Source organism: Anneissia japonica, unplaced genomic scaffold, assembly GCF_011630105.1.
Source record: "Anneissia japonica isolate Jap-2015-1 unplaced genomic scaffold, ASM1163010v1 scaffold287719_len1884721_cov185, whole genome shotgun sequence".
NCBI lineage: Eukaryota > Metazoa > Echinodermata > Crinoidea > Comatulida > Comatulidae > Anneissia > Anneissia japonica.
In genome coordinates this window covers 1,596,021-1,610,056 of record NW_022715822.1, presented here as the reverse complement: position 1 = coordinate 1,610,056, position 14,036 = coordinate 1,596,021, and the positions used below count along the sequence as shown (strand labels likewise).

The window sequence follows — 14,036 nt, the reverse complement described above, 5'->3', positions numbered from 1 at the left end:
TTGATTGCATGGATGTCACCTCAAAACCCAGCTCAAATATGCTGTAGGAAAATATTGTAACTGCTGCATTACAGTGTTTTATACATTAAGATTAGGTCAAAGCCTAATTTTTGGCAAAATCTGCGTGGAAATCATTCCTTATTTTTAGGAATGTGCAGATGGATTTTTAAGCCAAATTTTTGCGTGGAGGGTATATTGCCGCACAGGCTGCCTTACTATACAGTCTGGGGCCTATGGATAAAATAACTTAATTCAGTTTTCTGTTCTTTTCCTCAAATAAAATAAATTGTTCATGAGATACCATGCCCCCATTCCCCCCTCCCCCCAACCATCCCAAAAACTACACCAAAAAAAGAAGAGCTTGTGTCGTTTCTCCACCGGAAATTGTTGGTGCCATTAAATTAGCTTACTGTGAAGTAGATAAAATTCACCTTGTGTCATTTTAGTTTGCCTTCTAGTGCCCCTCACCTAATCTTCAAGCATTTCACCTTTGCCCCTCCCCATTAAAATGATTCATAAATATTCTTTAAGGTGCAGATCCATGCAGAACAATTACTGAATTAGAATAATATCGAGGTGTGTCGGTACATGTGGTTACAGGTTCTGTGCTGGCTTGATTGCCTGGAGACCGAAGAACCATAAAAGTCTCATTGTAGCTTTATAAATAAAATATAAATTAATGATTGAAACAGGATGTTGAAAGAGATTATTGTAGTCATTAATTACCAGAGGCATCTAATTATGTGTGCGAAGAGGATTTCATCAAACAAGTACAACAATATAGTGTTTTAAAGCCTTTTTCCACTAGTCAAATTTATTTGCGCGAATTGAAAGCATCAGTTTGCTTCCTAAGCTCTGATTAGTTTCACCTTTTTTTCTTCGCAAAAAAGGATGCTGAAGCGAAAAACTCTGATAGAAATGTAAATCTGCATGCGCATGAACGGATGCTTTCGATTCGCCCAAATAAATTTTCTAGCCGAAAACAGACCTTAAGATCCAAACTGAAATTTGTACGGTATTTGAAGACGTGCACTTCAAATTTCTGATCGGTTGGGTTGGCCTTCTCATCTGAAAATGCGGATTCGGTGTGAGCAGGCTTCAAATGCTAAATCAATAGAAATCTAGTCAAAGTCTCATATTGGTGAATTAAGCTAGGAAAACATACAGACTTGCATAATTAGTACCTCTAATTAAACTTTTTGAAACAAATGTCTGCCTTGTTATTATTGGAATTCCAGCCCTACACTCACCAATGACTGATAGCAACTGAGCCATGCTGTAAGACCAGTGCGATAATTGTTATTCGTATTTGATCCATTTATTTCATAATTTCCCCAATATTTCTCAAATTCGGGTTAAACTGATTACATAAGTGCGAGATTATTCAACTACGCAGCTTGGATTACGGTCACAGTCAGGGAAACTCTACGAACCGACAGAATTATATGAAAATGATTAATTTCCGAACGAGAATGGAAGTCGTAATGCATACAGATCGTGCCCCTAGGCGTTCTTAGAATCCTACAATTAAATTTTCTGTATGTGATGTGTGCCATTTAAGACAAACACAAGGACGTTCTGCTATCATCATTACTACAAAATCCATGCCAAATTGTTGAGGCATTATGTAAGGTCATAATTAGCGAATTCTGATATCATTATGCTTTTCTGCAAAACAGCAAATAATAAGATAATAATAATGCTCAATGCCTATTGGATTAACGGTTTGAGGAAAAAGACAATAAGTAGGCCTATTCTCAAAATAAAATTATTACAATCATCATTTCATTGTCTGTTCTATGGGAGGGAGGGTACCGTGAATGCTCGAATAAGTGCTGCACCAATCCTGATTTATTCGCTAAGCGCTGCTCTCGAATATGTGCCACAGCGCTTTAATCGTGAGATACATATTACCCTGTGTGTAATGAAATACTTTGAGAAGCAGGGTTTTATATACAATGTATACAGTGTCAAAATAAATAAATACAGTAACACAAGGAAGACACTAAGCATTTCTTTAACGTTTATTTACGATGACGTAGGACCTATGATAGGCCTATTGAACTATGGGAATATGTGAGATAGGTAACATGGGAACAGGCATTGAAAGTGCCATAGCAATATTTTTTTATAAGCACCACTCTTGAATAATTACAGCACTGAAGCCTCAAAAAATGTTATAAGCGCTGTGGCACTTAATCGAACATTTACACTACGGTATCTTGAAAATACTGTCTTGAAAAGGCTGTATGTATATAATCATGCATATACTAGATACCTTTACCATCTTTTTTACATAATTTTTCAAGGAAAAAGGAAGAATCACAGAAAAAAGAAAGTTTTATACTCTTTTAGAAACATTGGTGTATCTAGGAGTCTTAAAATGGGGGGTTGTGGTGGGGGGGTGGGGTGAAAAGTGAAGAGGACCTCAATAATTAAGGTCAGATGCGCTAACCTGCAAAATAAGGAGATATGAGGTGATTTTTAACTACTGTACATAAGCATAATTTTTATATCTTGAAACGTTTTCAATGGGGGGGGGGAGGGTGGTGGGGATGGGCGACTGGAGGAACCACTGCTTGAAAATGATGAAAAAATGGATGACCCCTCCATACTAATACACTCTCTGTCTCCAAAGTTATTTGAGATTTCTGGTGCTGAAAAATATATTGCTACTGTCTATCATATTATCCTGTATAATTAGAAAAAAGTATGTCAACGAATAAATGACCCCGTCAGCAATCTAGTTTGTGACAAACCAGGTTAAATGCCTAGGTACTGTACATCATCTTGATTGAATTAACAGTATCTTCTGATGTTACTTTTAATGTTTGTGTTGTTACAAAAGTATTTTTGCTTATTATAACTATAAATTTGTAAAATTATTTGCAATATTTTTTGTTTTGAAAATTAGGATTGTTTTAAAAATTAAAAATTTGGAATATCTAAATGAATTTAAATTTGAAAATAATTTTTAGAAGTTTAATAATTGGACTTGTAGCTTCTTAATGTAATTTACCAATTATTTTTTTTTTAACCATGATTTTAAATTGGGGTGTTATGTTAGTTTTACTGTCCAAAACTACTGATGAAAACTGAATGCTACTTAAAATTATACATCTTCATGATATTACTTATTAGATATTTCCCTTGATAATGATATCATTTTTTTTCTGTACTGTAATTGTTATGGTTTATTATTATTGAATATTTTTTTTTATCTTCAGCAAGTTGTGATTGACATTTCTAGTTGTTTTGATTTCTTGTCTGTAAACGACCCTCTTTCTAATACTAATGATCTAGTTTACTGATTGTAAATGCTAACGTTTAGAAATAGAATGAGTTTTTTGTGTGATGCACGTCTGATCATCTTCGAATTTACAACCTGTTCGTTCTCATGTCGCTAAAGAACCATAATAATTTTCCCTACAGTCAACTACGTCAATATTGTCACTGGCTTGTTGTGGGCTAATGGTACAGTTTTACTTAAGGTTGCGAATCCTGATTAAGTAGGATAGGACTTAAATGGGGTTAAAGCACAGATACTGCGATGTGATTATCATTATAGACTGTCGTCTGTCAATTCAAACACTTAAACCTATTTAAAAGTAAGAAATTTTATGAGATTTGGTGAATGGAATTATTAGATTTCAGAATAGATGGATAAACTTTGACTTTTTTTTATTGAATTTAATAGAATATATAGCCTTGCAATTGGTATTTTAATTTAAGGTTGGGATATTGCTAAGCCCTGCAAACATTGCAAACCCCACAAACCTTGACCTACATTATGTAAACCATTTGATAATGATTATATAGTGTATAGAAACCAAATGATTAAATTGAAAACAACAAATATTTATGTAGGATTAATCCATTTTTGGAGTTCCCACTTCCAGAGCAGTAAAAAGTTTTTTTTTTTTTTTTTTTTTTTAAGGTGGAAGGGGGATGCGGCCTGCAAACCCCTGCAGACCTCCACATAAGCCATCCAAACCACTTAATAATAATTATATAATACTTTAGAACATGTATACAAAAATAATAAAGTTGTATAAACAAAAAACATTCAAATAGTTATATTATTAATCCATTTTTTTGGGTAAAAAGTTGGTTTTTTTTTCTGAAAAACCCCTGCAAACTTCAACATACTGTACAGTAAGTCATCACCATAGAACATACCAAAATAATAACATTTTATACACAAACAAATATTTATGTAGTAAAAATTTGTTGTTTTTTTTTATACATAAGATTCGTTGGTTTTTCTATTTTTAAATAAATAAAATCATTTGACATTTTACCTCAGCCTCAATTTGTTCTTATTTTGTCATTATTTTCTAAGCAATTTCATTCTCAGTGTTCTTGTAAAATGTGTATCATCGACTATAAGTTTGTAATCTGAAACTTGTAACATAAAAATCTTTCAGTAACTAAAAAACTGGAAAATTATATTCATTTTCAATGTTTCCATGATACTAACATTAATAAACAAACCTGGTCTGTATTCCTATTATATCTGTGCATTTACAGAAAATTCTCGCATTAAATTTTGTTACTTTAATCTTGTAGTTTGTAGGCCACATAAAACAATTGTTAGTTTCATGTCGAGTATTTGAAATTTTTTTTTTGGTGAGGGTATTTACTGTTCTAACTACTGTATCCAAAAATAGTGCCATTATGTTTCCACCGCTTCGTAGATTTTGACAGCAATCTTTCAGATCATTATTGTTTTTATTTTCCATGGAAAAATGATTGTTTGTTTTTTTTAAATAACAAATAGTTTTTTTTCATGAGTCTCCAAAATTTAATGAGACCCGTGACATGAAGCTACAGTAGCTAATAATTTTATTATTTGGCCTTGTAGTTCTGAGTGCTGCCTGATGTAATACATAAGGAACATGTACTAAATAAATTATATGATCCATTTGATTAATTGCTCTTTCTTGACATGACTCATCTAATCGAAGCTTTCTATACTTTAGTGTGTTTTCTTTATTAAGATACTGTTGAACCACGAGTTAATAAATAATGGTATGATCTATAGTTTATAAGTAGGACTCTTTCGAGTCTGTGTAATGGGGACTTGATTTGAATAGGCCCAGTGATCTGTGCTGGAAAGTCTAGCGCTACAGTATACACTCCTGCAGTAGGCTACTGTACATTACAGTATACTGCCATCAAAGACATTCTTCTGTGTGCTGACTGCCTTTTCTAGAATTAGTTACTATATTTATTAACTGAAGTTCCCAAACTGGTCACGAGTGTTGTCGATTACCCCGTCACATGGTGTTTTCATTGTGTATATTGTTGATTCCCTTTTTTATTGTGAATACAACATCTTTTATATGACTCAATAGAAAACTAGTATACTAAGGTCAGACACAGAGTGTAGTACTTAATATTCTTTTGTGAACCAGACTTGTGTTTACATTTTGTTTTTGTCAGAACATTCTGACTATACAGTATGGACCATTTCCAACTCGGGTATAATCATTAATGGCACTGTCATTTATTATACTACATAAATTGCTTTTGTAATGAAAGTGTATTGCATAATTGTTACTTAAAGCATTTTGTTTTTATATTGAAAAGCTACGGTAGTCAGTTGGATCTTTCACTAAAATCCTTATTTCAGAACCTGACGACTTATTCAAATTGTAGTTTTCATTTTTTAACTTTCAAATGAAAAATTCCTTATTTTCTTACAAACAGAATTCAGAACTGCGGTTTTGTTGATTGGCAATGTCATCCTTCTGTATATAAAATGATTCAGAGAGAAGCTACGTAACGCCGAACATAAACATCACACATACTGTACCGTACCCGAAGATGGATGGAGAAGTAAATACAGGAGATTCCGTCTACGCAATCCCAGAAACCGTGTGGAAGAAAAACAGGGAACTAAAAGAACTAGAACCTAACCTGCATAGGAATGGGATAAACCAATCAGATAAGAATGGAGAGGCGGAAACTGATGAAAATGATGAAGCACTATATCTTGTCATTGAGGATGGAACCAATTCTCTGCCAATCAAGGTATAAACAAGTTTTTTTTTTTTTGTTTGTTTTTTTTCATTTTGTTTTACACTTTGAAGATTTTGTTTTTTACCCCACACTAACATTACATTAAATTTGTTTCATTTAAATCACTTTTGAAACGAAATGCCGATTTTTCTGGAATAGTCATGCAGTACATTGCATTTTTAAAAAATTGAGGAACTTCTTTAAAGACTTATGCTAGTGAGTCTGGAGTAAATGGAACCCACGATTTCCCACATTGGGAGGTGTCATAGTGATCAGTCTACAGAGCTTGGCACTAGCCATTTGAATGAGGTTCCTCTAAGCTGATGAATAGTTGCTGCAGTAAAATTTATGCAATTTCAATATTTATTACCCTGTAGTTACTTTGTATAATCCCCCCACCCCCTGCCCTCTCGAACTCAAAATCGGGCTATGTTTGGAGGGTGGGCATATACTTCCTCTTTTTGATCAAAAGGCAATTTTTCAGCACTGTATGCCTAATTCAAAGCCTATATTTGATTTTGTTTTTATTTTTTACTGTATTTGTAAAAGTCAGCTTAAAGCTACTCATTGAAATTAGGGACTGGTACAAAAAATGTTGTGTCAGTAAAGTAGTGAGTAGACTTGAACAAAAACCGAGCAGTATATTTCAGAATAGAAATGCTATCAAATGCACAAAAATATAGTGTTAAGCATGTTTTAATAATTGTAAAGAAAATACAGTATATCGACTAAACAAAAGGGACATTCTAATTTTCAAAACATCGAACAAAGTTTTAGCTATGCTTTTCAATTTTACCTCACATAATCGTCAAACTTCTACAGAAATAAGAAAAAATTTATTTTATTACCAGTCATTTCATTTTAAACTAAGAATATAAAATGTATTATTAAATTGGCCACGGTCGTCGTGCATGAATGAACATACCAAATGTTGCTGACTACGAACTGTACAGCTGATAGTCTACCTGTCTATGGCCTGATCAACTGATGGCTTACTATTTACTTTTACCAATTAGCATGATTTTAATAACCAAATGCTTTTTGCCATAACAATTGATGAGTTAAATTCTGTAGGGCATCGTTATTGATGTTTAAATTGTGCTTTTACTGCATGTCTATATAAATTACATTTTTAAAAATATATATATTGCTGGTTTTTTTGTTCTACAAAATTCCAGTTGTTAAAGTAAATATTATATTGGTTATCATAGTTTTATTTATTTATTTTTTTTAAATCACTACTCTATTGGAAGAAATTAACACATCAATTAATATTTAGATATATAGTAAATCAACTGGAGCAACGATGAATTCTATAGTACTGTAGTACAATAAAAATATGAGCTAAAGTATTATATCTCTTTTACTATATTTTTTCACTACAATCACCTTGTTAGAGTTTCATTAATTTTATCTTTTTTTTTTTTTTAATATCTCTTTCAGTCTTTTTTTGTGTCTCAATCAAATCTTTTCTGCAATATTGCATAAAACACTGACCTTGATTTAAACCTAGTGATCATAGCAATTAATGTTAATTTTCTTTGTATAAATAAATGTCATTCTTATGAATATTCAATGGTCTGTTTCTAGCATGTATTTTGGGAGTTAGTTAAATTGTTCTGAGGTTTTTTCCGTATTTACTACCAAAAACTATAATTACCTCCACCAAGGAAGCTATGCATTCTGTCTGTCTGTCTGTCTGTCTGTCTGTCTTTCTGTTAGCAAGCTTATGCAAAATCTAAGGAGAATATATTGATCATAGAATTTATTTCAATTCAATCAATTTTTTATCCTCGACCATTAAAAAGAAAATAATGGAATCGTCAATCATACACATGTAGTCCGGTATTCAGGTACTGGGCTGACTATACAGTCTATAGTAAAACTGTTCTTGTGTAGTTGTAGTAACTTTTAATTACAGATTTTAGGAAAATTAAAATTCTTTTTTTAGTAGTACAGTATGAATGCAGTAAGGCATCTAATGAGAAAAATTATCTAATAAACTACTTTCTCGATGTCTCACACGTCATCATAAGGCAGTAGTGCTACAGTAGTATGCTACTACCGGTTTATATACTGTAGGCCTACTGTACTACCAGTCAAATGTTTGTACAAAGAGCCAAATACTAAAGGTATGTTATGCTGTACAGCTGCATTTATTTATTTATTATTTATCAAGCTTCATCACTGCACTTAAAAAAAAACAGTAAAAAGAAAACAAGACATAAAAAGCAGCGAAAATGATAAATAAAGTGGACAACATTAAAATTAATTAATTAGGATAAAAAAATAGAAGCAAATCTTGTCTCAATTTGACCCCAACAAGACAAAAAGTAAAAAAAACTAATAACAAAAAATGCATATCAAGTATATATATATATATATATATATATATGACAGGTTAAGGGAAGGACAAAGTAAAAAAATTGCAGTTTTATCATCATTGGGAGATAGTTTTATATTCAGAATAAAAGAAAGTAAAAAAAAAAAATTTACAGCTCTACAGAAGATGGAAAAAGCAAATCTTCAGATTGTATGTATCATAATTTTTAACCAATAAACACGACCTATCTCTGTGTGTATTTGATAAGATGACATGAATAAGATGACATGAATTCCTCAATAATTTTGTCCTCCAGTGAAATACCATACAAATTTTTTAATGTTTTAGATTCTGTATTGGAAAGTTTTTTTTTTTTGTTGCATTTAATGCATATTTTTGAATATTGAAATAGAAATTCTTGTTCATCCTCTATAATTATAATTTTCCATCAAGAAATTGAGCCAAGTAAAATTATTTTCAGGACGATACTTTTTATACCTTGTTTTTCGAACTTATTTTTTCGAAGATCGACGCTTATTCAAAAGCGGCGCACAAGAGTGGCACATGCCCATTCCCATGTTACCTGTCTCACATATTCCCGTAGTTCAGTACGCCTGTCATAGGTACCTGATCAGGTAACCAATGTGGACAGCGCTGGGTAAAGTTCTGTCCAACTTATCAAATTTTCTTTGACCAAAAAAAAGCTGGTGTACCCATATTTAGTCATGGTGTGCCCATATATGGTCATGATGTGATGTCATCATGATTATTAGGCATGTCATGTAAAATAAAATGTTATAGTCTGGAGAGAACTTAAGAAATATCCAATGTGGACAGCCTGGGTAAGACTTCCTTTGGTCAACTCACTAATGCCATGTGAATTCTGCCCAGAAAAAAACAACCAGGCTGATGTCAAATGTAAACTATGCAGAGTTTGCTGTATTGTTCGAAAGTTTAAACTTGGACTCGTATATTTTTTTGATTTCATGCTATACTGTAGTAATTTAATATATTTCCAATTAGTACGTTTATAGTATACAGTTATTTGATATTTTTCCAATTACTGTAGATCATTATTAATTATACAGTAGTTTCGATGCCTTTGAACTGCCAAACTGAAGTAGGAGAAGTCAATACAAATTACCCAAGTTAATTAGTTACTGTATACTTGTATTAGAAATTGAGGTTGGCAGCAAAAATGTGATAAGAAACTAAATTATTTTCTCATGTGGCCTTAAATATTATCCCCCTTAAATCCCTATAGAGGTAGTAATAAATTGAGTTTTGAATAAAAATTTCCTTGATTTTTTTTTTTTTACATTTTAATTGACAGGTCTATGTAAGTGTATTGATTTTGGTCTGATTTTCTATTTTAATCACTCTACAAAAGTTGTGAATTCAATGAAATTAATATATTCCAGAGTATACTATAAATCAAATCTATTCTTAGATCAAAGCATTACATTTAAACTTGACCTCAAAGTATAAAATGAATCTTGATAAATTCAACCTTCATGATTTTTTGAATTATGTTAATTTTTCTCTATCCAACTAATGTAGCGCTACTGTATGATGTACTGTACACTAGAATTGTAATAAACCTGTTGAATAGCATGTTAATGACAATTGAGGTATTGGCTGCCAGTCATAAGACCGTTGGCTTCAGTGCGTTTATTGTGCTTGTTAATTGATCTGTGTGGGTTGATTACTGTATGTGCAACAATGGCCTTTATACAAAAATATGATTTCTACTATAGCACACCACACATTGGTTCTACTGTATGAAATAAAAAGTTCACACTACAACTCAGCTATCAGGTATCCCTCCAATACACAAGTCTTCTTTTTTTTTAATGAAATCCGACTGTTCAATATTTACCTTTTGATATTATATTGTATTGTGTGAAGAAATAAATGTTTATTTGAATTGAATTGAATAGAAGACCACCTCCAATTTAAAGACCACTTTTCTGTGGTCCCAAATTAACAGATGTCTTTTATCTTTATTATTCAAATTAGAGACCAAAGCTGCTAAAGACCATGAAAACCTTGGTCCCAAAAGCGGTCTTTAGTTGGAGATAAACCTTTACTACCATAAATTAATAATGGTTGTTTTGATTATAAGCTGTGAATATTATAGGCCTTCTGTCGTCTGCTGTCTAGTATATTAACTAATCCATTCATTCATATTGGCAGATACGTAATCCTGATAATCGACTTGGCTGCTAAATGTGTTTATTCGTGCTATTAACTGCAGTTTCATCGGCAAATACTTAAAACCATTTTCTATTATTCAACAGCGCGAAAACACCCAGGATATATTTAGGCTTTGGTTAATGTTGCTTGAATACATGTCCCATTTTTTAATTAATTGACCGTAAATCAAAACAATAATATTCCTTGTTAAAAATCAACATGAAAATTTGTATTTTGCACCAGGGGACATGTGGGAACCACACGTACAGTAGCATCTGCTGCATCATTGTATGGGCACAGGGAGGCAATCCCCTTCTCTTTTTAATAGTGTTCTGCTATTTACAGTATGCAATGTTATTATGTTTTATGGGTGTAGACTGGGAGAGGGGCTGGTGGATGCATGTCATGGCAGCAAACTAGTTCCACTATAAAAGCGGGGCGAAAAATACTAAAAATGCCCATTAATTTCATTGGAATGATTTAGTTTCACATTCTGGGATTTTACTTTGCATTTTAATTTGCCCCCTCCCCCCAGCCTGCCCCTGCTGAGGCCAAATCCAGCCTACACCCCTGTCACATTCAAAGGACGAAGCATTATCCATGTCACAAAGCAATAATGACATGGGCAGGTTTCAATCTTGGCCACTCTCGTGCCAAAGTCACCTTAATGATACAGAGAGTACGCTATATTATAAACCCTATATAGTACAGTACATCTATAGTAGGTAGGATTTTCATTTTGCACTTTTATTGTTAATTTAAATTGATGATTGGTATACAAAATGTGGTCAGGTCATGAGGACGCTTGTCTGTAGAGTTGCAAAATACCAGGATACAATAAATATGCTACTTGTCGATACATGTAACCAATAAATTTTTGACTTGCATATTTGTTAACAACTCCCTTACACTAGTCTGCTTCACTTCATTACTTAGTTGTTTTGAAAAATATTTTCTGTTGCAGATAATCAATTTAGATCTCCATAAATATCATTTGTGCGGCTTAAAACATACCCTTGCTACATCAATTACATGAACTGCATGCATAGCACCTTCGCAGGTGCTAATCAAATCTTTTAGCTACGCTGAGCATGATTTATTTTAGTAGGTGTTGCCTGGAATCGCATGTCATTGCAGTTGATTCCTACTGATGATGTATTAGTCAAGTTCTATCAAGAATTCTAGAATAAAAACATGATTTACAGGGAACGCTGTAGCTCTGAAACCGATAAATACAAACTAGATATTTCGTTACCAATGCTTTATAGTGTTATAATTCTTTTTAAAAAGCCCTCCTTTCTTGCAACCGTTTTTTTTATACTATCAAGTATCATGTACGATTTTTCTGCTAAGCTAACCCACTTGGTTTATACTTCATCCTGCCATTCTGTGGTTTCAACCACCTGCTGGTTAAAATCGTATTGTGAGTGTTTTCTTTCTAATCCACGTCCATGAGTGTGCATCTGTTTCTGTGTTTAGCGGCGTATTAAACTTGCCTAAAGAACTCAAATAAAAATCATCTATTTAGTCATATACTGTAAGTATTTTTAAATTTATAATACCGTAGCCCTGACACCATGAACACCCCTGTGTTACTAAAACAGAACCTGCCAACTCTTCAACTGGTAAATAGAGCTAATTCCATCCGCTGCTCTCCTTGTTTTTCAGCTGGAGGACTAAAATGCAAGCTTACTGTAAAATAGCCACCATCTTTCAGTGGCAGTTGGTCCATTCAGACGTTTGAGAGATTCCAACCACACACACTAACTATTCTCAGCAAGCCATGCTTTTACACTTACTGCCACTGCTTGATGGTCTAGCATGACGGTCCGCAAGATATGGGCTGTGTCCAAATTTTGGGCCGCAAAACATGTTGGGGGCCGCAAAGTCCCTCAGGGAAAAAAAATTGAAAGATTTGTTTTTGCAAAACTGCTGGAATCATAGTGCTGTATAGTACGTATAATCTGCCATTAATGAATAGATGATGATCATTATTAAAAACGTGGAGGGAATTTTCATGTCAAAATGTCTTGGGAGTTTTGGTATGTTGGTCCATGATTGGACTGGGCCGAGGCTTGATAGTCTGTGAAGTAGCCAGGGAAATGCTTTTTGCTATGTTCTAGTCCTGGGTATGAATAATTTTATGACCTAGAGAGTAAAATAATTAAAATTATATAAATATTGTGGCTGCTTTTCAATTTTATCAATGGTTGTTTTCAGTGCGGTTTGTGTATATTGATATTCTATTTTTTAGTAAGAGATTGTAGACAATGTAAAAATGTTGCATGTACTGTATAATTGACAAAGTTTCAAACTCTGTTTATATTACTTGTGTTTGACCAATAAATAAATCTTGAATCTTGAATCATTTTTCATCTTTAATATGCTAACATCTGGCCTACTCAAGAAGTACAAAAGAACCTGGATAAAAATGTGGGTTTTTTTTATTTTTTATTTTTTTTTATTTTATTTTTTTGTAATTTAGCCTTAAAATGCAATAAACACGATGAAACTGAGTAGGCAGATAAATCAGAATCTGGTTATGATCCGTAATACCTTAAGTGTACACTTTACTGCGGTTGACATCACTATTAATGATTAATTAGTTTTTGAATGGTGACATTTACTGTGAATGTATTAGGAAATGTCATTTTTGTTTATCTGTTCCTATTACAAATATTTTTCTCCATTAAGACTTGATTATGTACAATAAGTTTTCCTTCTAGTATCACTTTCAAGGTTTAACAAAACATCAACAGCTGATCATTGCCAATAGCAAAAGGAGAATACTGTACATTATAAAAAAAAGTTTCATATTGGATATATTTTGACTAAACGCCTGTTTCTCTTCAATTTGAAAAAATACGAGTTGTATTTTTGGCCAAGCTGAATTGATTTGTAAACATATGTCCATGTTGTTGTTCACTTTTTTTGCTATAAAAAAACCCAGTTATCGCGCTGGGTGGTCAGAGAAGGCATGACAACACATTACCTATAATGCTTTTGAAGGTCGGAAGTGTGTAATAACCTTTCTATTGTTTGATTTTTGTGCGCGAAAAAAAAAAATGTTTCCGAATATTATTAGCAATGCTGTATTACTGATGTTGATCCTTCACGTTTTGTCTCACTCGCATCAAGTCAATGCACTTGATTTGATTTTTGGGGGAAAAAAAAGCAAAAAGAAATATGGAACTTGTTAAGGAGACATCACGCAAGAAGGAGGCAAATGACCCAAGGTCAATGATGAATAACCGTTTAATGTGTTGCTGTTAAAAAGTGCACCGCAATAAATGGTTATTTGTCGTGCAAACACTGAATCGATTGCGTGTTTTTCTGCACGCCAATTTAACCAATTATTTTATTCTAGTGCAGTTTCTCTGTTGACAGAATGAAAACGGTCAGAGGAGGTGGGAAAAAATGGAAAATAAAGTTTTGTGTTTTTATTTAACAAAATGATTTTGCCAAAAGCATCTAAGCGGAGTAGAAAATATAA

General features: G+C 32.8%; 1 protein-coding gene across 8 annotated transcripts in view; it reads left to right on the top strand.

Moving 5' to 3' along the window:
• LOC117109397 (rho guanine nucleotide exchange factor 10-like) overlaps positions 1-14,036 on the top strand; it is a 128,570-nt gene that overhangs the window by 712 nt on the left and 113,822 nt on the right. For all 8 annotated transcript variants that reach the window (XM_033251730.1, XM_033251728.1, XM_033251729.1 and 5 more), the window contains exon 2: positions 5,713-6,036. In XM_033251730.1, the coding sequence (XP_033107621.1) occupies positions 5,830-6,036 (207 nt within the window). In that variant the 5' untranslated portion in view covers positions 5,713-5,829. The remainder of the gene's footprint in view (positions 1-5,712; positions 6,037-14,036) is intronic.